Source organism: Castor canadensis, chromosome 16 (genome assembly GCF_047511655.1).
Source record: "Castor canadensis chromosome 16, mCasCan1.hap1v2, whole genome shotgun sequence".
Classification (NCBI taxonomy): Eukaryota; Metazoa; Chordata; class Mammalia; order Rodentia; family Castoridae; genus Castor; species Castor canadensis.
In genome coordinates this window covers 45,443,744-45,467,049 of record NC_133401.1, presented here as the reverse complement: position 1 = coordinate 45,467,049, position 23,306 = coordinate 45,443,744, and the positions used below count along the sequence as shown (strand labels likewise).

General features: G+C 40.7%; 2 protein-coding genes across 12 annotated transcripts in view; one reads left to right on the top strand and one right to left on the bottom strand.

The window, feature by feature from the left end:
• Positions 1-19,638, top strand: part of Mcc (MCC regulator of WNT signaling pathway) — a 437,017-nt gene extending 417,379 nt beyond the window's left edge. For all 8 annotated transcript variants that reach the window (XM_074058872.1, XM_074058874.1, XM_074058871.1 and 5 more), the window contains 2 exons: positions 7,897-8,019; positions 9,385-19,638. In XM_074058872.1, coding sequence (XP_073914973.1) covers positions 7,897-8,019; positions 9,385-9,565 — 304 coding nt within the window. In that variant the 3' untranslated portion in view covers positions 9,566-19,638. The remainder of the gene's footprint in view (positions 1-7,896; positions 8,020-9,384) is intronic.
• The window catches only part of Dcp2 (decapping mRNA 2), a 41,767-nt gene continuing 37,626 nt past the window's right edge, over positions 19,166-23,306 (bottom strand). For all 4 annotated transcript variants that reach the window (XM_074058880.1, XM_074058879.1, XM_020166033.2 and 1 more), the window contains one exon: positions 19,166-22,286. In XM_074058880.1, the coding sequence (XP_073914981.1) occupies positions 22,123-22,286 (164 nt within the window). In that variant the 3' untranslated portion in view covers positions 19,166-22,122. The remainder of the gene's footprint in view (positions 22,287-23,306) is intronic.

Genomic DNA, 23,306 nt, shown 5'->3' with positions numbered 1-23,306 from the left:
CAGCTGAGTGGAGCAGACCATTTCATCTGTGTCAGTTGTGGGAGGCAGCGGAGCAGGTGCTGCTCTTCATAGGAGCCAGAGGAAAAATTGGCACAGCAAGGCTGAGTGATTTCCCAAGGTTACAGGGAGACAGTGGGGAAATCTTGTGTCTGAATTTTCCATGAGAAACTCTGCACACACACACACACGCATTCACTATGCATGGGCAGAGTCAGGTTCATGAGCTCAGTCCACTCCTGTGTGCTCATTCCAGTCTCCACCCTCCACAGTGTGCACTGGTGTGGGAAGAAAGAGCCTGTGTGCTCCTGACACATAATCATGCACCTGTCTGCCAATGCTGGGAGCAAGTGAGGCACTGTTAGGGTGGCAGACTTCCTCAGATGCAGACCTGAGAAGCACTGCCATATGCCAACTGAAGTCATGCTGATGAAAAGAAAGGAAGCTTTGGTTCTTCAGTGCTAGGAGACAGGGAGAAACTCACACACATTCCCCTTTCACGTGGCCCAGAAGTGGGGCATGTTGAGCTCTGAGATCAGGACCTGGCTCCAGGTTCAAAATCTGCAGAAGCTGGTGCCCTGCTCCCACAGAGGCTGTGGTCATTTAATCAGATGCCCCTCTTTCTTCCTCTGATGGTTTACATGACAGAGAACCACCGTGGCTTGGAGACAGGCTGCATGTCAGGTCTCCCTATAAGAAGACATCCAATGGCAGGTAAGCCCCACTGGATCGTTACGATCATGAAACCAGATGTGGAAGGTCTGGATGTGATCTTGAGGTGCAGTGGAGGTGGCCATTCAGAAAAGGGCAAGGTGAGATCTTGCTCATAAGGCAAAGTCCAAGGGTTCAGGGAGACAGAATGGAATTCGCCCAAATTGTCCCTGGCCCCTGTCGTCCATCACTGCACAGGTTGCTCATGATGGGGAGTTGTAGTGGGTAGAACTTACAGTAGCTACCAGCAGGGAAGGCAGGAAGCAAAAGAAAGTGCTTTAAACCAATGCAAAGGGAGGTGAGGGTAGGGGGGAGGCCAGACAACTGGTTTGAGCTCTGCTATGCAGATAAGGAAATGTTTTTTGTTTGGTTTCGTTTTGTTTAAAAAAGAAGGGAGACATTAGAGGCCATTTGTGTGCTCCTGACAATGATGCAATAAAGGCAGGAAATCTCTCATGGTCAAGAAGCAGTGTGATGGCATCTCTGTGACAGGTTAGTTCACAGGACCTGTGCGTTGTAAGTCTGGGCACAGTATGGCCGACTTCTCTCCTGTGGCCTGCAAGGCTGCAGTGAAAGTGCTATGTAGCCCAGGATTGCGTTCTCATCTAGAGAATCTAGGGGAGAACCTGCTTCTGAGCTCATTCCATCCCAAGGCAGAATTCAGCTCTCTGGCTGGAGATCTGCAGTCCAGGTTCCATATGGCTACTGGTCAGGGAACGCTCAGCTCCAACATGCCTCTTGCATCTCTTCTATGGCCCATCCATCCTTCAAGCCCACGGTGAGAACCTTCCTCACCTCGACCATGCTTGAGTCTCTTTCCAGGAAGACTCCAGGCTCAGAATCTCCTCAAGGTCAGCTGTTTGGCTCCCTCAGCCAGGAGCATGACTGCCATTCTTAGGACTCTGTCCTTTCTCAGGGTCCCTGTCACCTCAGCCTTGTACCCACTGGATGTCTTCATCCAGACATCATGCTAGAGGCTGAAAGCATAGCATGACCAAGACAAAATTCTAATCCAGTGCTCCCCGCCCTAGGAAGGCAGCCTCTTCTTCAGAATTGCTATTGGTAATAAAAATTCTGCCTTTCTGCTGTGGGTTTTGTCATGTGTTCTGCCTCCAAACTAACCTAAAACTCACTTCTGATCAGGCTGCTCAGTGTCACCACCATGGTATGGTGATGAGCTGTGGCTTCAAGTCCATCCTTAGGCCTGTAATGTAAACTCCTAGCCTGTTCTTCAATGCTTTTCCGGTACATTAATTTGTAATCTAGCCATTCCAGATAACCCATCTTTCCAAACCTTCCCTTTTCCCCATCCCTCTCACCTGTGGGTCCCTCCTCCTCATCTTCAACCATAATGCTCACCTTTCTGAAGCTGCCATCAGTCACCTCCCTAGGTATCTTCCTGCTCTCTTCTGAGTGGTAGCAGTACCTTAGAACAAACCTGCAAGACTCCTCAGAATTATCCACATCTGAGTTGCAAAATCATTGCCCAGTTCTATAGTCTTCCAGATTTATAAGAACCAGTACAGTATTTGGCCATGAGGGGGGAAAAAGATGTCACTCATTTCAGTAGCTAGGTGTGAATAGTTTCGAGTCACACAAATGGGATGGGACGATGAAAAGGAATCTAGATGAGGGGCTTTTACAAAGGGAGCCCCACTGAGCAAACATGCAGCAGATTCCTCATGGCTTTATTAGGAGGGCCATTATTTTAAAAAGTGCCATTTTATTAAACTTGCACTTGCTGATTCTTATTTAGCTGATTTATAATAGCAATCACACAATGGAAGTTGTGCCTAGAATTCCATAAATTCACATGGGTCTGCAGGATACTAATGGAATGAATACCAAGTAAGCCTGTGGGTTCATTACCATGGAAATAAGTTGCTGGGCACCAGAGCCAGGAGTCCTAGAAGGACATGTGGGTAGACTGAGACTCACCCAAGTCTTGCTTGGATAATTGAGATTGTTCTGTCATTGCCCCTATGTTCCGAAAGCTCAGAGAGAAGGTGGCCTTACCCTGGGACCCTATAAAGGCAGAGTGGTGGGAGCATGAGAGCCCAGGCAGCCAAGGGCAAAGGGGTAGCCTGTGAGAGCTCCATGTGCATGTGCTGGACACAAAACAAGAGCCTAGGGAAGTCAGTGCAAGAGTTTGAGTGCTGTCATCCTTCTGATGCCACTCCTGGAAAACTATAATCGCGCTCAAACATACAGCTGCAGCACATCATCACCTGGGGACGTTTAATCCTAGTTCCACAGGCCAACTGCCCCTCACCAGAGCTCTTGTTTATCTCATATTCAATCCATTCCCTTTATAAATTACAAGATACTTCCGTGAGAGGCATAACTACCCAGGCTCTACAGACAGACTCTTGCATGTGAACAGCAACTTTCTTACCTGTGCCTCACGTCCCTCATCTACACAATTATGCATGATAGTAGTGCTGATTCAAAATTAAATGACCATATCCCTTGTAAAAGAGTTAAAAGATAACTGTTATCTGCTGCCTAGATAGTCTAAAACATAAGCAGTTATACATTTTGATGGTTAACATTAAGGAGAGAAAGAGGCTGAAGAGATATAATCACTGTGTTGGTTTTTTTTCCCCCCTTTTCTCAGTAAGTATCATTTGCAATAAGTAATATGAAGGAGGTGACAATATGCTGTCCTAGCCCTGGTTCACTTATTCATTGCTGATGGTGGTCAAGGTAGGCCTGAGAGATGACATTTGAGCTGAGATGAAAATGAAGAGGCGTGGAAGGACATCGCAGGACAGCAAGAGTCAGGCTAAGCAGAATTTTGTCGGTGGAGGTGTGGCCACCCTAGTGCAGGTGGAAGGCACTGAAGGGCACAAATAAATTCTGATTTGTCACATTAAAAATGGCTTTGCTGCGGCATGAAAACCAGATCAGAGGGTGCAAAGGTGAAAGCAGAGAGTCCACTCAGCAGACTGCCATGGTTATCCAGGCAGAAAGGATGGCAGCTTGCACCTGGTGGAGATGGGAGAAACAGCTTGAAGACAAGAGTCAGTAGACAAGGTTTGCTACTGAATGGATGTGGAGGATGAGGGGGAGGAGTGGGGCTAAGGATCTTGCAAGTGTTAAGTAATCAAGTGACTCTGACATTTGATGACACAGGAGAAAGAGGGATTTGGGTGTAACTTCAGAAGTTCTGCTCTGGATATATTAAGATGAAGTGGAGGTGTCAAATGGAGAAGTCCAGAGATCTGAGGAAAAGCCTAGAGATAATGATTTGAAAGTCTTCAGCATGTAGATAGGCTTTAAGAAAACAAAAGGGAATGGACAGAATTAAAGAAAGAGTAAGATATAAAATATGGTCCAGGCCAAAGTCCTAAATAACTCCCAGTATTTAGAAGTGGAGTATAGAGGGAGGAGTCAAAAGCCATGACTTCAGGAACAACTGGTAAAGTGGGGGAAATGCAGGCCCAGGAGGTATTGCACCAATCATGAGTAAAGAAATGGTCAAGGAAGAGGGAACAGTCAGCCACATAGATGCTGCTGATAAGTGATAAAAGGACACAGTGGCCACATGCAGCACCATGGAGATCACTGGTCACTTTAACAGCTGGTTCAGTGCAGTGGGACCCAGATTGGGGTTCAGGAGTGGAAGGCGAGGAAGTGAGGAAGGCATATTGCAGACAATTCTCAGTGACTAATTCCATGTAATTAGCAATTGCTGAGAAATTCTGGCCTTGTGGCTGCGTGTCTGTGACTCCCTGTGGTTTGGTCTGATTATAGCTCCTCAGAAAAGGAGCTCTAGCTGGTTGCAAAGCCACTTGGCACCTCATCAGGAGGGCACTGGCCCTGGAGACTTTCTCTAATCACCATTACTAGGTATTGGTCTTCTCATTATGGGGGAGAATCTAGCCTCCTAGCTGCTTGCTCACAAAGCCGTACTTCCTGGCTGCCAGAGTTTACCTAAGAATACTGAGGCTCCCTTTCAAATCCCCTGTGCTTAAAATTGTCAATTAAAAAGAAAAAAAACAAAAAAAACCCACCTCCCTGACCTTTGATGACCAGAACTAACACACAGTTTTGGTGAGGGGGCTAAATGTTGTGAGGGGGAAAACCCATAACCGAAACCCATGTGTAATTTGGGTTTTCATCTTACTATAGTTAATTGTTTTGACTTCACTTGATGGTACAGGAAATAAAAGGAAGAGATTCTACAGTTCTGGGCATTCCAGAACTCAGTGTGAATGACTGCATTATACTGAGAGGCAAATGGAATACAGAGCTGAGTTTTACTTTGTCATGTCTATGAAGCCAAAGAAAACGCTCATATTGGCTTTAGTACATTATGCACACACACCACGGCAGTTCCTTCTCTGAAGGCCGGGCATACTTGAATTAGAAACTGGAATGGCTGAGGTTTCAAAGAGAATGGCACTAGCAAGCTGCAGTTCTTGGCATTTTCCAAGTCATCCTGTGAATGAGGCAAACTGTAGGTGCTGGGACTAAAATGTGCCCATGTTACCTGCTTTTGCACACACCCTTCAACGCAGGGAGTCCCAGAAGCACAGAGCTCATCCTCAGACCCATTAAGAACCATTCTGACAACTACAGCTCCCCAAGTGCACCTGATAATGGTCATCTGGGGCAGCTCCCGAGTCTCAACCCAAACCTGCTGAATCAATCCAGAGAAGTGATCTGGAAACGTACCTTTAAACAGTTGTGCACTGCTAATACAGACTGAGCAACAAATGCAAGTCATATGTAAAAAATGTGAAATTTTAACAGCACAGCTCAGTGGTAGAATGCTTGCCTAGTATGCACACGGACTACCCCCCAAAATACCTGACTGTAATTTTAATAGCACATTTAGCCCAATACATAGAAAATATTTCAACATGTAATCAGTGTTTTAAAAATTGAGGTATCTTACTTTTTTTGTATTAAAACTTCATGTGTTTTACACGTACTGCATCTCAGAGCAGCTTGGTTTCAGCTGCTCAGCAGACATCTATGGTTGGTTGCCTTGTACCGTGCAGACGGGTCTAGAGGAATTGTGCTTACGCTGAAGTCATTACTCTTCCCGCGGGCTCGATCCCACTCACATGAAAGCAGGCAAAGTCCAGATTTTAGGTTTAGCCTCATCTTTAAACCAGTGACATAGCTTGAGTTGTCATTTGTCTCCCCTTTCCCTTTGCCTGAACAATCCTGAGCAATGCCCACACCCCACACCACCCAGCGGGGTTGGGCAGGAACTGAGTGGCCTCCCCACCTCCCTGGGGTTCTGTTTTCCTTTAGAGCCTACCAGGTCTGTAAAGCTCCCTCTGTCCCTGAGGACCTGGGTGTGGAAGCCCTGTTTTTGGCAGGGCTGGGATCTCAGAGGTCTCCCAGTGTGCAGGATGTGGAAGCAATAGGGGTGGGGGAGGACGGTGGTATTTCTGTTTTTTGTTGTGAACTTCTTAAAGTTCTACATTTTTAGCTCTGTTCACAATTTGCTTTTTCCCCCTTTGTACAATTAATCAGCTTTAGAATGGATGATAAATAAACAAAATGTAGAATAACTATTGGTGTCCTTTTCAGCCCAAGGGAAGGGAAGGAAGTAGGGGAGCCACCCTTGGTGTTCTCCTGTCCTAATCTCAGCTGGAAGAGGGCTGCTTGGAAGCTGAGGAAGAGGAAGGTAGAGAGGGAATGTAGGAGCCCTTGGTGACACCATTTTCACTTCTTGTAGGAAATGCTGCCACTCTCAGATTGCAATGAGAAATACAACCAGACCCCAGACTTCCTGGTAGCTGTTCCTGCCCCTGGGAAACCCCAGTTCCTCAGAAAGTGAAGACTGGTTGGCATCTGCAGATACCCAGCTCCATCTGCCCTCAGGCCTTCCTCAGTTGCTAAGGCACCTCGGCCTGGGGTTTTGTATTGCAATGCCTGTCTACCTTTAACCAGTTTGGAGGGCCTGATTCGCCCTCATAGAAGCTATAGACAGAAATTTAAAGTATCAGCTGATTGAGTAGTCAGGGCAGGAGAACAAGGGTCTGAGATACCAGGGTGCCTATAAGGAGCCTCCCACCCTGCCCCACCTACTGGAAGCACTAGATAGTGACAAAATTACAGAAAATTCCCAGCAACGTGAGCAAGTGAGGACAGGAGAAAAGGACAGACTTCCACAACCACCGTTGAGTTTGGTGTTTAGCCCTCTAGCTGGTCACCTGTACAAAATCACACTTCACCTGATGCACGAGGTGCCCTCCCATGCTGACATGTCAGTGTGTTTTTAAGCAGGTTTTTAGTAGCCCCCCCCCTCGCCCCCGGTGTTATCCATTCTTGTTTCTACAACTGAGGTGATCTGACTTCACGTTTTCTGTAAGAAAAATTGCTCAGCCAAGGGATGTTTGTTTTGAGGTATTTTGCTACCACCAGGTGGCACAGAAACTCTTATCAGGCTGATTTGTACTCCTCCTACTCAGTCCCTTTTAAAGGAATTCCTCCCCAAATCCTGGCTTCTTGAAAAAGTTCCAAAAATATTTTAGTCAGTTGCTCTGAAGCAACTCTGGACACTTGTCACAAAGGCATACTGCTGGGGATACACTTGGGAATCAAGTAGTATGGACAGGCTGTGCTAAGTGGGGCAAGTATTTTATGCACAGCACTTCAGGGAAGGCACTACCTGATGTTTGCCTGCCTGGGTTTGTACTCTTGTACAAACTGCCTCCTCTCAGTTAGCTGGCAGCCTCTGGAACCTGAAGTTCTTTAGCACTTAAATAATGGGAAACAGGGCTTTTAAAATGAAAGAATGCCATTTCTGCTGTTTTTCATTACCACTTTTTTGTTTATAGGTAGATCTACTTTTTCTGTGAGTAGGGATTAGTCCAGGTAGCTCCCCAGGCTGACAGAGGATTTTGTTCTTGAATCCTTGAGCAGTTTGTGCAGGCTGAGGTGGGCTTGTGGTCAGGCTGCCTTCATGGCTGAGGATCTGCTAAGCCAGTAGCAGAAATTCCTGTTTTGTTTCTTTGTGACATGTAAGATCTCTAAGGATCTCCTATCAGCCTTTGCTACGTAGAGGAAGCATTGTGTTCATTCTGGCTCTGCTGAGCAGGAAAGCTGGGCTCCAAGCCCTCCAGATCCTTACTTTCTTTGACTCTGCAAGCTATACCTGCCTCCTTCCCACGGCCACAGCCACACAAGTTGCAACTCATCTCAACTTGTTTCTCCTTGATTCAGAGAAAAGAAGTTGAAGACCAGAGTTCAAGAGCTGGTGAGTGCCTTGGAAAGACTGACCAAGAGCAGTGAAATCCGACATCAACAATCAGCAGAGTTTGTTAATGATCTAAAGCGGGCCAACAGGTAAAAATACCCCTATATTCATTAACTTCTGTGGACAGGGCTTGAGGAGGATCTGTTTGTACCTCCCCGTAAGCACCTGTGGTTAAATGGAGAGTCTTCAAGGTGGCAGCAGCAGCCCACAAGGGCTCACCAGAAACCTGAGAAATGCTCAGTGAAGTATGTCCTTTGGCCAAATGTACTTGAAAAATGCAGCACACTGTGGTCTCCTCTTGGAATTTCATATGGAAATCATGACTTCTGAGAAGTCATATACAATAAAAAATCTCTTCAATTGTATTTAAGGTAATATTTTACAAACAGAATGGACTGTGCCGTCATTTATTTCAGCAACACTTAAGACTACTCTGAGAGTTTTGGGCTCATGACCCCTTCACACTTCTCATCACAAATGAAAACTCAGACGAACTTCTTGAAGTTTTTATTAATTCATTTACAAAAGCAAATCCATGGGCTCACAGAGTGGCTCAAGCCACTAGCCTCGCAAGTGTGAAGCCCGGAGTTCAAATCCCGGTAACCCCCCACGAAAGAAAAAACTTAAAAAGCAACAAAAAAAGGCATTTTATGAAAATAAAAATACTTTCCAAAAAAATTAGAACAGTAGCATTTTATAGTTTTGTAATCTGTGTGGAGTAACAGAAAACAGCTGGTTTCTTGCATGTGCATTTACAGTCAACATACTATTTTGAAGTATATAGAGAAAACCCAGCTTCATGCAGATGTGGAAGTGAAAAGAAAAGGTCAAGCGCTCACAGACTTTAGGAATCCCCAGGGATCAGTCCTCTGACCACACTTAACCACACCTGTAGGGTAACATGGGCATACACAGAAGGGACTTAGGGCACTGTTTTAGACTTTGTGCCTGGACTTAACTGCGTTCCCTCCCTGCCTCACTCCTGGGGCTGTGGAGAGAGGGTGAGTCAGAGGTCTGTGTTCAGCAGCCAGTATTTCCTTATGGCCCAACTGAGTGCTCTGAATTCCTCTAGCCCAAAGCATAAAGGGAAGCTGGAGCAGGAAGAGCCCCTCTGCCCTCACTCTAGGTGAGATCATTCCCACCACAGGGCCTTGGGAATGTTCCCTGTAACTTCCACAGCCTTCAGTGACAGGTTTTTATAGTTAACTACCTTTTCTGTTTCTTTGGGATCTGGCCAGTTTGGGTTGCTGGTTGGCTAGGGTTCCACTACTTGACATTCTAGTGCTGTGCTTCTTCCAAACACTTGCTTTTCAAATCCTTTAGAAAAGGCTGGATGACTGCTCTCTGTGCAGGACAGAGCTCATGAGACCCAGCCACCCACCAGTGGACAGGACATAAGTGTCTCACCCTATTTTATAAGATCCTCACTTTCATTTCCCTCTGTTCCCACACAGCAACCTGGTAGCTGCCTATGAGAAAGCAAAGAAGAAACATCAAAACAAGCTGAAGAAGTTGGAGTCTCAGATGATGGCCATGGTGGAGAGACATGAGACCCAAGTGAGGATGCTCAAGCAAAGAATAGCTCTGCTGGAGGAGGAGAACTCCAGGCCGCACACCAATGAAACTTCACTTTAATTGGCACTCAGGCATCAAAGTTCTGACCCTCTGGGTTTAACTCTAGCAGTTTCAAAGCTCACAGTGGAAAACACAGGAGACAAGGGCTCCAAGGACAGAGTACCTGTTGGGAGGAGGAAGAGAAAAGGGAAGGGTGGCAGGTAGGTCCGCACCTGTGGACAGTAGAGGGTCACAGACCCTGCCCACATGGACTATGCATGCAGGATCCTGCTCCTCTTCTCCTGGGCCCACGGAAAGAGCCTAGATGTAGGCTCTTAGCTCAGAAGTGTTTTGCTTCTGCTTCCACCACTCAACTTTCTTACTCTCCCACCTTTCCTGTATATCCATGGGATCCCAGGCACCAAAAATCTTTTTTTGAAGATTTCTGGGTCTTCTCCTTTTTGTACACAGGGCTTATCTCTTGCCACCCCTAGTTGCTCTTCTCTCCTCCTCCCCCACACAGGAGTCTAAGTGTGTATTCAGCATCAGGACTGCTGATCTGCTTACTACAACAAGGCTTTTGATTGTCAGGACCCACGTTACCAACTCTGAGATACAGGCTGTCCCACGGAGGTGCTTGTCAGACTCCAGGATGATGGTACACAGGTGTCACTTAAAAGTTCCAGACATACTGAAGTTACAAGAAGAGCAACACCAAGGCTGTGCCTGGACCATTCTATACTTTAAAAAAAAAAAAATCCTCCACTTTCATTTTGGAGGCAGGGCTAGAAGGGAGCACCACTGTCACTCTGGGATTTTTTTTTTTTTTTTCTCTCCCAGCAGACCCTTATTAGTAGCCAAGACTTAAAAGAGCCGAGAATCCGTTTGACACATATAGTGGAACTAGAATTTTATCACAGTTTCTTCCAGAGCCAAGAAACAGTATTAGCTCTTCCCCCAAGCCTCGGGGCAACTCCACCATTGCTGTTCTGATGAATCACAACTCATCCACACAAGTCTGTTTGTAGCTCTGGGCTTGTCTCTATCTCTTTAAGGGCAAGAGGCTGTGCCTTATCACTGTTTTGCAAGAACAGTTTCTACTAATGAAGGTGTTATTTGAACCCCCAGTCCAGTGGCCCCTGCTTTCAAGCTTCTGCTTTTTTTCCTTCTCAGATACATGGTGATGACTAGCATATGGTACTTTTATTAAAAAGTTCTATTTCAGGCAAAATGCTGACAGGGCAAGACCTAATTACCTGAATTCTTTCAGACAGGTCTTCATCTCCTTAAATTCCTTTTCATCATAGCCTTTTTGATTTTTCAGTTCTACAGTGAGAAAATTAAAGCACCACTTGCTTTTTTTTGTAGCCCCCAAGGCACCACCCAAGTCCCTTGTGAGAAATGGGTTCAAATGCCACAGTTAACTATAAACTGAAGTTTTGGGGGCTGGTGGAGTGAGGCCCTGAGTTCAAACCACCAAAAAAAAAAAAAAGAAGTTTCTGTGCTCATAACCAGATCACAGCACAATCTTCCTGCCCATGAGCTATGGAGTATTGTCAGAGATAAGGATACCAGTTCCTCAGAGCCTGAGCAACAGGAAAGGGCATTCAAGCTTTTGCCTAGGACAGATGGTTCTACCCTGAAAGCAACAACCCTTCTCTCTTAGATCAGTAGTAAAGCTGCTCATTACAAAAAATTGGTATGCATCTGGAAGGAGAAGCCTTTGGGTGCTTTGGTTACTGTTTCTATCCCTCACTTAGTCAAAGTTAGTTTCTTTAAATTTTTTAAAATCAATTTTTCACTCCTTGGAAAAAGTTGCATTTGTCACATAAAAAAGGCCTAGTAGGTGAAATCAGTTTTCATCATTTTTTTCCAGCTTGCCTTGGGAAATATCCTCCCTTGAGCAAATCTGGAATGTGTATGGCTTTCTCTTGTGATTGAACAGGCATCAAAATGGACAGTTTTCCTATCTATCAACAGTGAAAAAATGTGGCCCAAGCAGGAATAACATCCTATCTGCTGACCTCTGCCTCCACTCTTGCTTCAGGTAAATTCAGAGAATACACACTTAGCCCTGATGTTCCTCCAGAAAGGCCAGGCCTGAACTCTTCTGTCATGGGCTCCAGCAGTATTCATCCTACCTGGCCTTAATCTGAGTTTATACTTCAAAGTATGTGATGAGTAGGTGAAAGCTATTTGCCAGGCAGAAGTGTCACACTGATAAATATGTAGAATAAAGAAGCTATATAATAGTTGATTTCCTTATAATTTTCAAATACTCCTTAAGAAACAATTTTGATTGAAGGTGAAGTAGCAGGTGCTTGGTTATGCTAATTGTGGGAGCTAGTGAACTGCACAGAATGATTGCAGGTGCCTAGAAAATTGTCCTTTTTGCAAAACCTGGCTTCTACATGAATTTTTCTCTAAATAGGGGCTGGTTTATGTTAACATCTCCATTGAGGGGTAAATGATTTTGATTTTAATCAAAAGAGGTTTAAAACCTTTTCATGTTGTTTTTGCCTGTTCCTTCAGTGGTTGCCCCTTTTAGACAGTTTCCCTCTCTGTCTGGCTCATTGGAGAGATGAGTGCAGAAGGACCAAATTCATAATTCCCTTGGAGTGTACCTCCTATAGAGTTGAGGCAAACAAAATCAACTAGCATGACAGAAATCACAGGTAAAAGAGACTTCTGTTGCATGGTGACCTGCTACTGATGTGTGAAGCCTCCCAGCTAGACCTGATACTTTGCCCAACCCCTGTGTATTAGCTGCCAAAGCTGCCCTGAACTTGTGGGCATTGAGAAACATTCCTTTCTGAACTTGTGAGCTCAGACAGTTGAGATTAATCTCGGTGTCCCTGCCTCCGATGCTCTAGGTCCAGATGTACACTACATGTCTTATCATTGCCTGTCTTATATTCACTCTCATCTACTGCTGTCAAGATTCTGAAGTTAACATGCTGCCTGAAACTGGAATGTTAGGTTTAACTGGCACTTAATTTTTTTTTTTAACCAAACTGCTTAATTCTCCAGATGCATGTCCTTTTTAGTAAATCTTCTTCTGAGCCCGCAACAATATTTTATAGAGATCTCTAAGAACTCTAAATTAAAACCTTGTTACTCTATTCCAGAATAGCAGTCTAAGTTAGAGCCTAAGGCTTTTTCCCTAAAAACTGGTAGGATCAGGGTAGTAAGGATTACCACTCTACAGATAATGTGAAACTATTAATCAGTTCCTACACTACCTTAAATTTAAAAAATGCCCCAGAGCTGCTTATTTCCTTCTAAAGAGGTTTCCCATGAACCATAAAATTTATACTGCAATTATTTTTGAATTCTGTCAATTACCTAAGAGTTGAGGGTATTGTGCTCATGTTTTAAATGAACTGATGAGAAAGACATCAAGACTACAAAAAAACAAAACAAAAAAAACCTCACCCCGACTTTTATTATTGACATCTGAAGATGTATTTTCCTCCATTAAGCTCTGGATGATTTGATAATGCCTAATTCAGAGTACATCCCACTCATTTTATGAACTGTTTTAAGTGAAAATATTATGCCTGCTAAATTTACAGCTTTACTTCTAGGTACAGCAAATAGAAATATGGTTATAAAGTGTTTGGAACCAGAGAGACTTCTGATTTTTTTTTTTTTTCTTTTTGGCGCAGGGGGAGGGGGTATAAGAGTATAAGTAACATTTTTTCTGCAATACATAACAGCTTTGTAGAACAGTATGTAAAACTTAGGGAGAAAAGATTTTTTCATTCATCCAATGGAACAACCTATCTAGACAAGACTAATAATGCTTGCTCCAAAAAAAAAAAAAAAGACGTTCTTAAAGTTTACCTATAATTGAAACCTGTGGTCTTCTGAAGTACCTGTTTCACACACTTCAAGTTACTTTTTCATTATTCACTAAGAGACCTTTCTTTGCTGCCACAAACTAACTTTAGAATTGGAACCAGATTATCACTGCCGACTACTATCACCACAGCATCACTGAGCAATCAGCAACTACGAAATCTAAACAAATGTCAAAGGACACAAAAGCTGAGTGACAGCCACTTGCATAATCTTGTTTGTGCTAATACTGTGTAGAGGGAAATTTCATACACAGACAAGCACTACACTTTTGGGTAAGTTATTCTGAATTAAAAATCACTATGGAAGATTTTGCATGTGTACAAAACAAACAAAAAAAATCAGTACCAAAATGACAACTGCTGTTGCATAGCAGCATCCCTGGCTAGCAGTACTATCTTCCCAAAGCCACTTATCCTCACATCACCTGAGCTATCAGCTCAGCAGGACAGGGCAAGTTAAATACAGAATTCCCCCACATTCACATGAATGCCCTGCTTAAACAGTTCTACTATACACTTTTGCACTTTCCCCAAATCAATTCCATGTAAGAAAATGTTCTGTCTGTAGAACTCCTAGCATACTGAATAGTGCTCATGTCAGGGCTGCCAGGTAAATGAGAGCCCCCATCATCTACCTTTGCTCAAACGTAAAGCAAAGATCGTGAAGCGTGTTCACTTTACTGTTTCCAGTCAGTTCTTAGGCACCTGTCAGGACTCGCTCACTTCGCATGAAACTTATCTTTATGCCACCTGATGAGAAACCCTGCTTGAACGCACCGCCCATTACAAAGCACATGTGACTGAGTGCATCTGTCAGTACTGTTCTGCTGTCTGTATTCCAAGTCTTAATATTTTAATGTTGCTACTTAACACTGTACTATACCTTGTAATTTTTTGATTCTTCACTTGTATGCTTTAAATGTTTCCAGATGCCTTTAGTTTTAGCTGCTGTAAAATAGCTACTTTGTGTTACTTGATATAGGATTGTTTTTTAAAAACTCCATTTATTTATACAGAGACATTTATAATATTTTACAAACATTCTTATATTCTGAATAAATATTTCTAATTCCGTGTTAGTTTGTTTAAATTAAAAAGTAAGGCTGTCCTTCTGTAAACTGTCATCTGTGAACATCTCAAGCCCAAGGTGCTTGCATGAAATTGAGAGCTGTCATCAAAACAGGAGCTAGAATTAAGACTATACTATAGCAAGCCACCAACAGCCAAAGAAACCCTCATTTACCAATTTTTCTTTGGCATAAATGAGAAGCTACCTCCTAAAGGATTACTGCCTTATTAGAGACTAATGAGATAGGGAATATAACAAAGAACTGGAAGTACAATGACAAGCAGCCTTGCAACATGTCTATCAGAGAAATGTCCAAAATGCCAATTTTTTTCCACTATGGTAAAGGAACTTTAATAATAAGAGCAAAATGCCTTCGCCTCATATAGATGACATCTATGAAAGAACGTATGTCCTTCCCTGACATTGAAGGACAATCAAGCATTCTACTGGAAAGCTCAAATTTGTGAATTGCTGAATTTAGTCTCTAGTTCATATCTCAAGCCCTCCACGATACTGCTTGACAGTTCTCCATTTCATTTTTGCAGAGACACTCTACTTATTAGTTCTTCCTGTTGTATAAATTAAATGTAACTTGTTTCGTATTCAGCACATTTCCTGGGTCCAATGAATAACAACCAAAATATCAGTAACTCAGAAACAAGGTTAAATTAGTAACTAAAACTGCCCAAGCAGCCAGTTTTATTAGTGTTGCATCACAAATACTCAGAATATAACACAGCAATGTTTTTACAGAAAGCCAGTATTTGAGCAACCTACAATCACCATAATTATATTTTTCAAGGTAAGAGGTTTTCAGTTTCTAAATTGGTGTTTACATCAAAAAGCTTTCAAAAAGTTAGAAGCTTGGTTTATTTGTCAGTGGAGAGTAGAGCTGAGTCTCCACATCTTTGGAAGTGCAATGCTCCTGGCAAACACTCAAATTCCAATTCACAAGCATGAGTGGCTGGAAAGCATTTATTTATGACAAGTTACACTTAGTAAGTGAAAATCCTTATTTTTTTATTAGCATGGAGGGAAAAAGACAAAACCGTTGTCGAACCACAATATAATCCAGAAATGACAGATCTGCTCTAAAGGTTTTGATTCTTTGTAACTACAACAATGAACCCAACAGGTATTTTTGGGTTACTTTTCAACTTATCCTAAATTCTGACCAAAAGACCCCAGCAAGAACTTCATTACTATCATAGACAGAATCACTTACAGGTTTACTTACAATCCTTCCTTCTCTAAACACTAAAATGCACTACAAGGTAAAGTAATAAAACACTGCTACAATCAGCAAAAAAAAAAGTTAAATCATTTCACATAAGGCAAATGACTGCTGAAGAAATAAAGTTTACAGATTTAGTTCTCGCATGTGGTTATCCAGTTTTCTCACTGAGTATCAGATAGTGAGACTATTTCATCAATTTTTGTCTACCAGCTTTTATAGTCCCAAATCAAAGTAACTTGCTTACCATGACACACTACATTTTTCTTTGCTTTTTCAGATTAAAACTTATTCCCCAGAAGAATGCTTTAAGACTGCCTATATTCCATGGACATCTAGCATAATATAAAAAGCCACTATGAATCTTGTTTTGGAAATAAGTGCAGTATTAAAAAAAAGCAATTCTTCTTCCCTTTGCCAACCAAACTAAACTGTAATATTCTATTTTGGCTAGATGAAAGACAATCTTGCTTAAAAGATACTTCACTTAAGTTAGCTAACATTTGGTTAATCATTCTAAAATAAGATTGTTTCAAAGTTTCATTAAAGCCAAGGGTTAAATTAAATCTGAGTAGATTTAGGATGAGTCAATACTTATCAAAGATGATTTCTAAAAAGTAGTAAGGTTTTAAAATAATAAGCAAACTTCAAATATAATTTTAAGAAAACATACATAAAGCAAAATAAAATAGTTCATGGTTTTATTGTCCCTCCTTACTTATTACTGAAAAAAAGTTTGTAATACTTATAAAGTGAAAGTTAGGTTAGCTGTCTCCTATCCTAATTTATAACAAAAAGTAAAAGGCCCATTTCTTTGGACACCTGCATTTGACATTAAATAGTGCCTTGTGCAACATCCAAACACAACCCTGAAATGAACCACGGAGACAGCAGTGCTGCAGGACAGTAGTGTCCATTCCCTGTGCTTTGCTATCAGTGCATGCCACACATACAGTGCATGAAGAATGCAGGTTTGCTGCTACTCATACATTCCAAAAGCACTAACACATCTAATCAGCCAACTGCCCGGAAATAGGTATTACCTCTCAAAATTTCACTCAGTTGAGAAACTTTAGTTTGTTTTCATTTGCTGTCACCTATCGTTTATTCCGTAATATCACAAAAGTATATGCCAACTTTTTAAAGCTTGAGAGATGATAAACAATGCAAAGTTGTACCACAAATGCTTCATCACAATTTGTGGCTATAGATTGTTTTAGAACCTTGGATTCTACTGATTCAAAGCTACCTCAAAAAGTCCACTATCCTAAGAATGCTACCCAAAGACCTCTAAAAGACAATAGAGGACCAGCAAATTCTGCCATTTCATCCTAGAGCCACAATTTTCTTTTTGTTCTGACACCAGACAACAACATTCATTGAGACTGAAAAAAGCACAGGTATTCACAGCCCTCCCATCTGCTTGCGGCCTAGGGGTCAAAGTGAAGTCACTTTCTCCAGAAAGAAAAATATAATGACTACTTACAAATTCTAACAGTGGCAAACTTGACACAGGGATGTATCACAAACAAAAAGATTATTTCACAGAAGGTCAAATCAAGAAAGAAACAAAGACAAAGACAGCAACTTCATGGCTGCTTCTTGGCCAGAGTTGCAGCAACAAAAAGAATTAAACAAAAAGTCTTAAAAAATGTCACTCAACAGACTGGCCAGTAAGCAAAAATCAAAACAAACAAAGAAAAAAACCAATTCCACCCAACTCTGTGCAGCAAAATTTATTTCCAAGGTGTTAATGTTCTACTGGACTAGAGAACTAACACCCACAAAGAGGAGACGAAGTCACACACGCACATCCTGAAATTGCTTTTGCATCCAGGAGCCGTCCCCAGAGCACCCCGACCAACACTACTCAGCTAACATAGCACCTTGTGCAGGTTAATTCCTTTTACTTTGTGCTTGCAAAAAGCTACCATACATCACGGAAGACCCAGAATAAATGGAACCTCTTTACTGGTGATATTATCAATCTGGGGCCCCAGATTAGAAATTTCACTGGGAACACTTCTCAAGACATGACCCCTGTACTGTATCATAGATTTTTTTCCTGTATATGTCTTTGTACTTTATGTTAAAGTCTGAACTACTCAGATGGTGGAAGCCAACCCTTCAAGTGTACTCCTATACATCAGAGTTGGCTTTACTTTTCCCTAGCTATACACTTCTATTTCAATAATAAATATTGTTTGTCACAAGGAAACAAGCTGGTAAGAAATGAATCACCATTCAAGACAAATGTATAGCTACCACACATAGTTAACTGAAGTTGTGTGTACTCTGTCTGGATTATCTTCCTGTAAGAAACTAGTGACTTCAGAGTGGCTGGAACTCTGCAGAATCAGCCTAGGAAGGATCAGACTCCAAAACACTGGCCTTTAAAGTGAGAAAAATTACTTTAGATTCACTGGATTGCTTGGCAATCATACTAAGAAAAAAAAAATAACTTTATTCAAGGCTAGAAAATGCTTGGCAATGGATATAGATATACACACACACACACATTAGACTATGCTTAGGCTAGGCAATGATCACATTTCTAACCTGGTACATCCTGTAGTGCTCAAGTATCTTCCAAAATCTCCTTATACTTTTTGCCCAGCAACTATAGCTATGTTCTCTTCTCAGTGCACTTTTGTTCTGTAATAATTTATCTTACACTGCAGTTTGAAGCTGCAATGCAGAAGTCTACTTTGAACGTATGGGACAAAGCCCATTTCCAATCCACCACCTCTGACACAGGAGCACAGGCTTCAAGAGTAATTCAAGTCTAAGAAGAAAAAAGATGCTCAGAAGGCTCATCATAAACTCATTTTTAGAATTTTTGGCAACTATACAAATGTACTTTACAGTCTCAGGACAAAAAAAAATTAGAAACTACCTAGGCTTTACAAGGCTTTCAGGAATAAGGTTTAACAAACTATTGTTTTACTAACATTGTTTACCTAGAGTCAGGTACATAAAGTTAAAGGATATAGTCAGACAAAATAATGGTTTGCTTTACTTAACATCAATTTAAACTTACAATAATACATACGAACCCCTTCCCAAAGGCTAGAAAATTATCTAAGCCAAAACCATGAAGGAGTGTTAATGACTGTAACTATGATTAATACATAAAGAAAATACTGCTTCAGAGAATATAAAGACATAACAGACATCAAAACAAAATCTATGAGCAGGGAGGTGCACTGGGATAAAGATAAAAAGCCAAGAAAAACAACTTGGCAAAAAGGCTAATTTTTAATTGATTTTTGCTTTCGTACTATTCAACTAGATATTGGGGGGGGAGAGGATAATTAAGGGAATTGATAATTAAATGATTTTAATGTACACAGGCACTCAAACCTTAACTTTTCTAGAAAACACAGTATGCTGTTTCATAAAGGAATTTAAATTTAATTCCTATAGTGAAAGTATGTCATTCACTTAGATTTGAGTTCTTTTTGACATTACCCACAAATTATTAATGCCTTCAAAAGAAAAAGTACAACCCAATCTATAGCATAAAATTAATGTTATATATCTTCATTATCTGTATTTACTAATTAATATTTAATACAAAAACAATGATATTCAAAGCTCAAAACACCAAGTAGTGACCACAATTCCTTTTGACAGTACTGGGAGACTTGTTCTTTATATATTACTACAAAAATAGAACTTAAATTTTCCAACATGGTTAACCAAATTTCACCCAAGCTAACAGAGATTTACTAGGTTGTCAGACCTCTCCAAATGGTCATGTTTCAGGAGGGCATCACTATTTGAAATTCTATACTCATTCATTTGCTATTTCTTAACAAAAAAACTTATGAAAAGCATGTAAACTGTACCCATATCTTTTGGACTACAATGGTTAAGTACAAAAAACAATTCATTTAATATCCTATGAATCATTAAAGTTATACATAAAAGCACCTAAAAAATTAAAAAAAAAAAAAAGATTCACAGTGCACTGCACCTTGGAACACACATGGTTGGAACATAAAAACATTTAAAAGTGAATTCTAAGACCTACCTCTCAAACACATAAAACAAAATGAAGACAACACAACTACTGTTCTCATATAGCTTCTTAAAAATGCAGCAATGGAAGTATATTATTGCATATCAGCATACTTCTTTATCATCAGATTTCCTCAAACCATGCTCGAGTATTTCAAAGGAGCAATCTAGTCCTGCAGTAAAGCATGGCTTCTCTCTCGATAACCTGAACACTGAGAGATGTTACACAACAGAAGTACACAAAACAGGTACATTCGAATTAAACATTTTCTGCATAGTTAAGTCACATCATACAAACAAATTTTAACTCACCTTTCATGTTTTTAACCTCAACTTGTTGAATGCTAAAAGCCTCACATTATAATCACATCCCATCCACACCTTTGTTTTGTTCCACAGTGCATTAAATGAAGCAGCACAACAGCAATAACTGTTGTAATTAAAAAGATAATTTGTTTGTTCAAAATCTCAACTACAATAGAGGTCATACCTTCTTGTAACTAACCCTAATCTCTTTTGCTTAAGTAGTGAGAGCTGGAAAAATCTACCTCCATAGGCACCAGAAAGACTGACCAAAGTACTTGTTTAAAAAGAAAAAAATGAACAAACACACACTAAAAATTAAATGGTTTCCAGATGACAGTGAGTGAAAATGATTCATCTGCCTGGCACAGTAAGTTTTTACTCCCTTAACCATTTAAGAGAAATCTGGAATGCTGGGACCAACTATAAATATGGCTCAAGGAGACCTGAGCAAGCAGCTGTATTTCTGAAAAGAACAGTAAGGGCTTCCAAATGCAATCATATAATGCATCAAAAAGCAAAGATCACAGAAGGATTCACAAATCAGTCACATTAAAAAAAAAAAAAAAGGATGCTGGATAAACTAATTCTAAACACCCAGCTGTAACTGTGGATTCTTCTGCTTAGCACCAAATGACACTTTCATTAATAAATAGAATTTCTCCTTTAAAATCAAGGTATTTAAAAGCTAAAGCAAAGCAGTAATACCAAGTAAATTCCTTAAAATAGCTCTTTTTTTAAAAGTCCCATGGAGTTAAGTAGATCCCCTATTAAATAGGCTACCTATACAGAATAAAGATTTCTATAGTAACATTTATAAGCAGAGATATACTTTGTGGATTATCACTTGTTTAAAAAAAAAAAAAAGACTTTGAAAATCCACATGACATAAGCAGATGTACACATATACTCAAACATTCCTCTATCCCCACCTCTAAGAAATAGCTCCAATGAGGTCAGATGCAGCCAAAACAGTATTGCCTCCTTAAAGCTCCAGTGATTGTCCTCAATTATAGGTGAAATACTTCTTAAAATGGGCACTGCCTTCCTTATTTGAACTTAAGAATCCTGAAGGAACAAAATACATTCCTAGGCATGAGTTAAGTATGTTACGCTTAGAGCCTGATCCTCTCCTAGTGAAATGCTTTATTTGCACTTGGTTAAACTGCACAGCACTACCTTTCTGACACCATAATCCAGGGATTTCAGGATGCCAATAAAAGCATGTCACATTGCTACTACTGCAAACTGGAACCTAATTTAACACCAGTTTCCACAGATCAACACTGAGAGGCAATGTCAGTTTTCCATACATATTTACACAACTGGAATATGTACGAAAATTTCACATGACCAAAATTATTGTATAATACTAAAGGGTTGGAGGCAGGATGGTAAACACATGACCCAAAGTCTAGACCTCTATGCTCCCTGCTCCAGCACTCAACTCTCTGCCATGAGGCACAACTCAAAATTAGAGCTCCAACTCCCCACCAACTTGATTCCTCTCCAGGCTGCAAACTTTGTCCTTCTGAAGTGCTAAGAGTTCATTTTACACATGAATATTACATTGCAGATGCTGGCTCTAAATGAATCCTCTCAATACAACTCCAAGCAGAGCAGGTGCTGTAGTCTCAGTGATTAGAAGAAGAAAAATGAGCAAAATGGCACCACAACAGATGACCTGAAATCTTGACAGTCTTGTCAGCTTTGATGCTCGCTAACTTGGTGTCTAAAGTTTCTTTTTAAAATTCCAATGTAGATAAACTATAATTGCAATCACTAAATGGGGAGATGATGCAATTCCACTCATTCGGCTACTAGCTGATGACTCAAAACACTATTTTCTTGACCAGAATACAAAATAATACGCACAGTCACACAGAATAAATGCCCTCTAAAGAAAAGAAGCAACTTAAACCTTGGTTCCAAACACTGAAAAGGTAAATCTGTATAAAAGGTTTAACTGCATTTACAGTGCAAACTTGTGTTTCTTTCTACTTTCTCTTCTGCACAGAAAATCTCTTCAGAAACAATGCCTCCCTGCATTTCTTTGAAACACCTGAGAAAGGTAAGGCTTGAGGAGACACCCACTCAAATGCAACAGGATTCTGATCTTGTGACTTCTGCAATACATCTGTTGCTATTAAAGGTCCAAGATCTTCATTATAGCATTATGGTCAAACTTGAAACTCAAAAAGGCTCTGGATGAAAAAGGGAACCTGCAGTGTCCATTACATGGCCCAGAGTGTCCCTCGGCAAGTTCTAGTGATCCGTCTTCACCGGAACAAGGCAAGTCATACACAGCATCTGCTTGGAAAACAAAACACAGTCAATGAGTGTAAGAAACCAAAGAGTGTCCTTTATACCTTGTGTTATAAAGACATTAATGGAGCATATGCTTACCTTTCCACATTAAATCAAAACCTAAAGTAAAACCATCAAGGTATTTTTCTTCCCCTCATCCCGTGCTCAACTGAATTTCTAATCTACTATTGCTTATTTCTACATGAACAGTCAAAAGCTTAACCGTAGCCTTTACTTTAAGAACCTTCATAATCGCTTGCTTTCAAAATGGGCATAATTTTACCTCTTAATTTAGTATCTTGTGCCAAAATATTAGGAGCTTCTTGACAGGTCAAAATGAAAGCACTGTGAAAAATCACAATTACACTGGAAAAATGGTAAAGATTACCATTATAGAAAAATAAAGTTGAAATTTACTAAGTTTTCAATATACCAAACTAAAAGAAAACACCCAAACATAGTACAACAAAACTCCAATTTGTCTGGACCTTAAAAAAAAAAAAACAAAAAAAATACATCAGAGCAGGGACCTAACCAGGAAAAGATTTGAAATGGACACCAAGAAGCTGAGGCAGAAGTAAGTGTGAAGTAAGTGTTCCCAGCACAAGAATTCTTTGATGCTTCTTCCTCAATAAATTTTATATATCCATTTCACACCCCCCTAACACAAAGTGTACCCTCTGTAATGGTCCTGAACATGGATTTTTTTTAAAAGGGTTAACTACTGGACGTATGTTATTTAGATTTAATATCAGCCTATCACCCAAAGTGGCCAAAGAAAATCTTATTAAGAGAACTTCTACCTTCAAAACTTCCCTATACTAAACTCTTAATGTAAAGGATGAGACTCATCAACAAACAGTACTAGGAAAAACTGAGAATCAACATGGAAAAGAAAGTACACCCTTGTATCATACACATAAATGAACCTCAACTAGATTAAAGACTTAATTCAAAATAGCATCTAGGAAAAAATAATGTACTGCACTTCCAAGTGACAATTATTAAATCAATACTACTAAA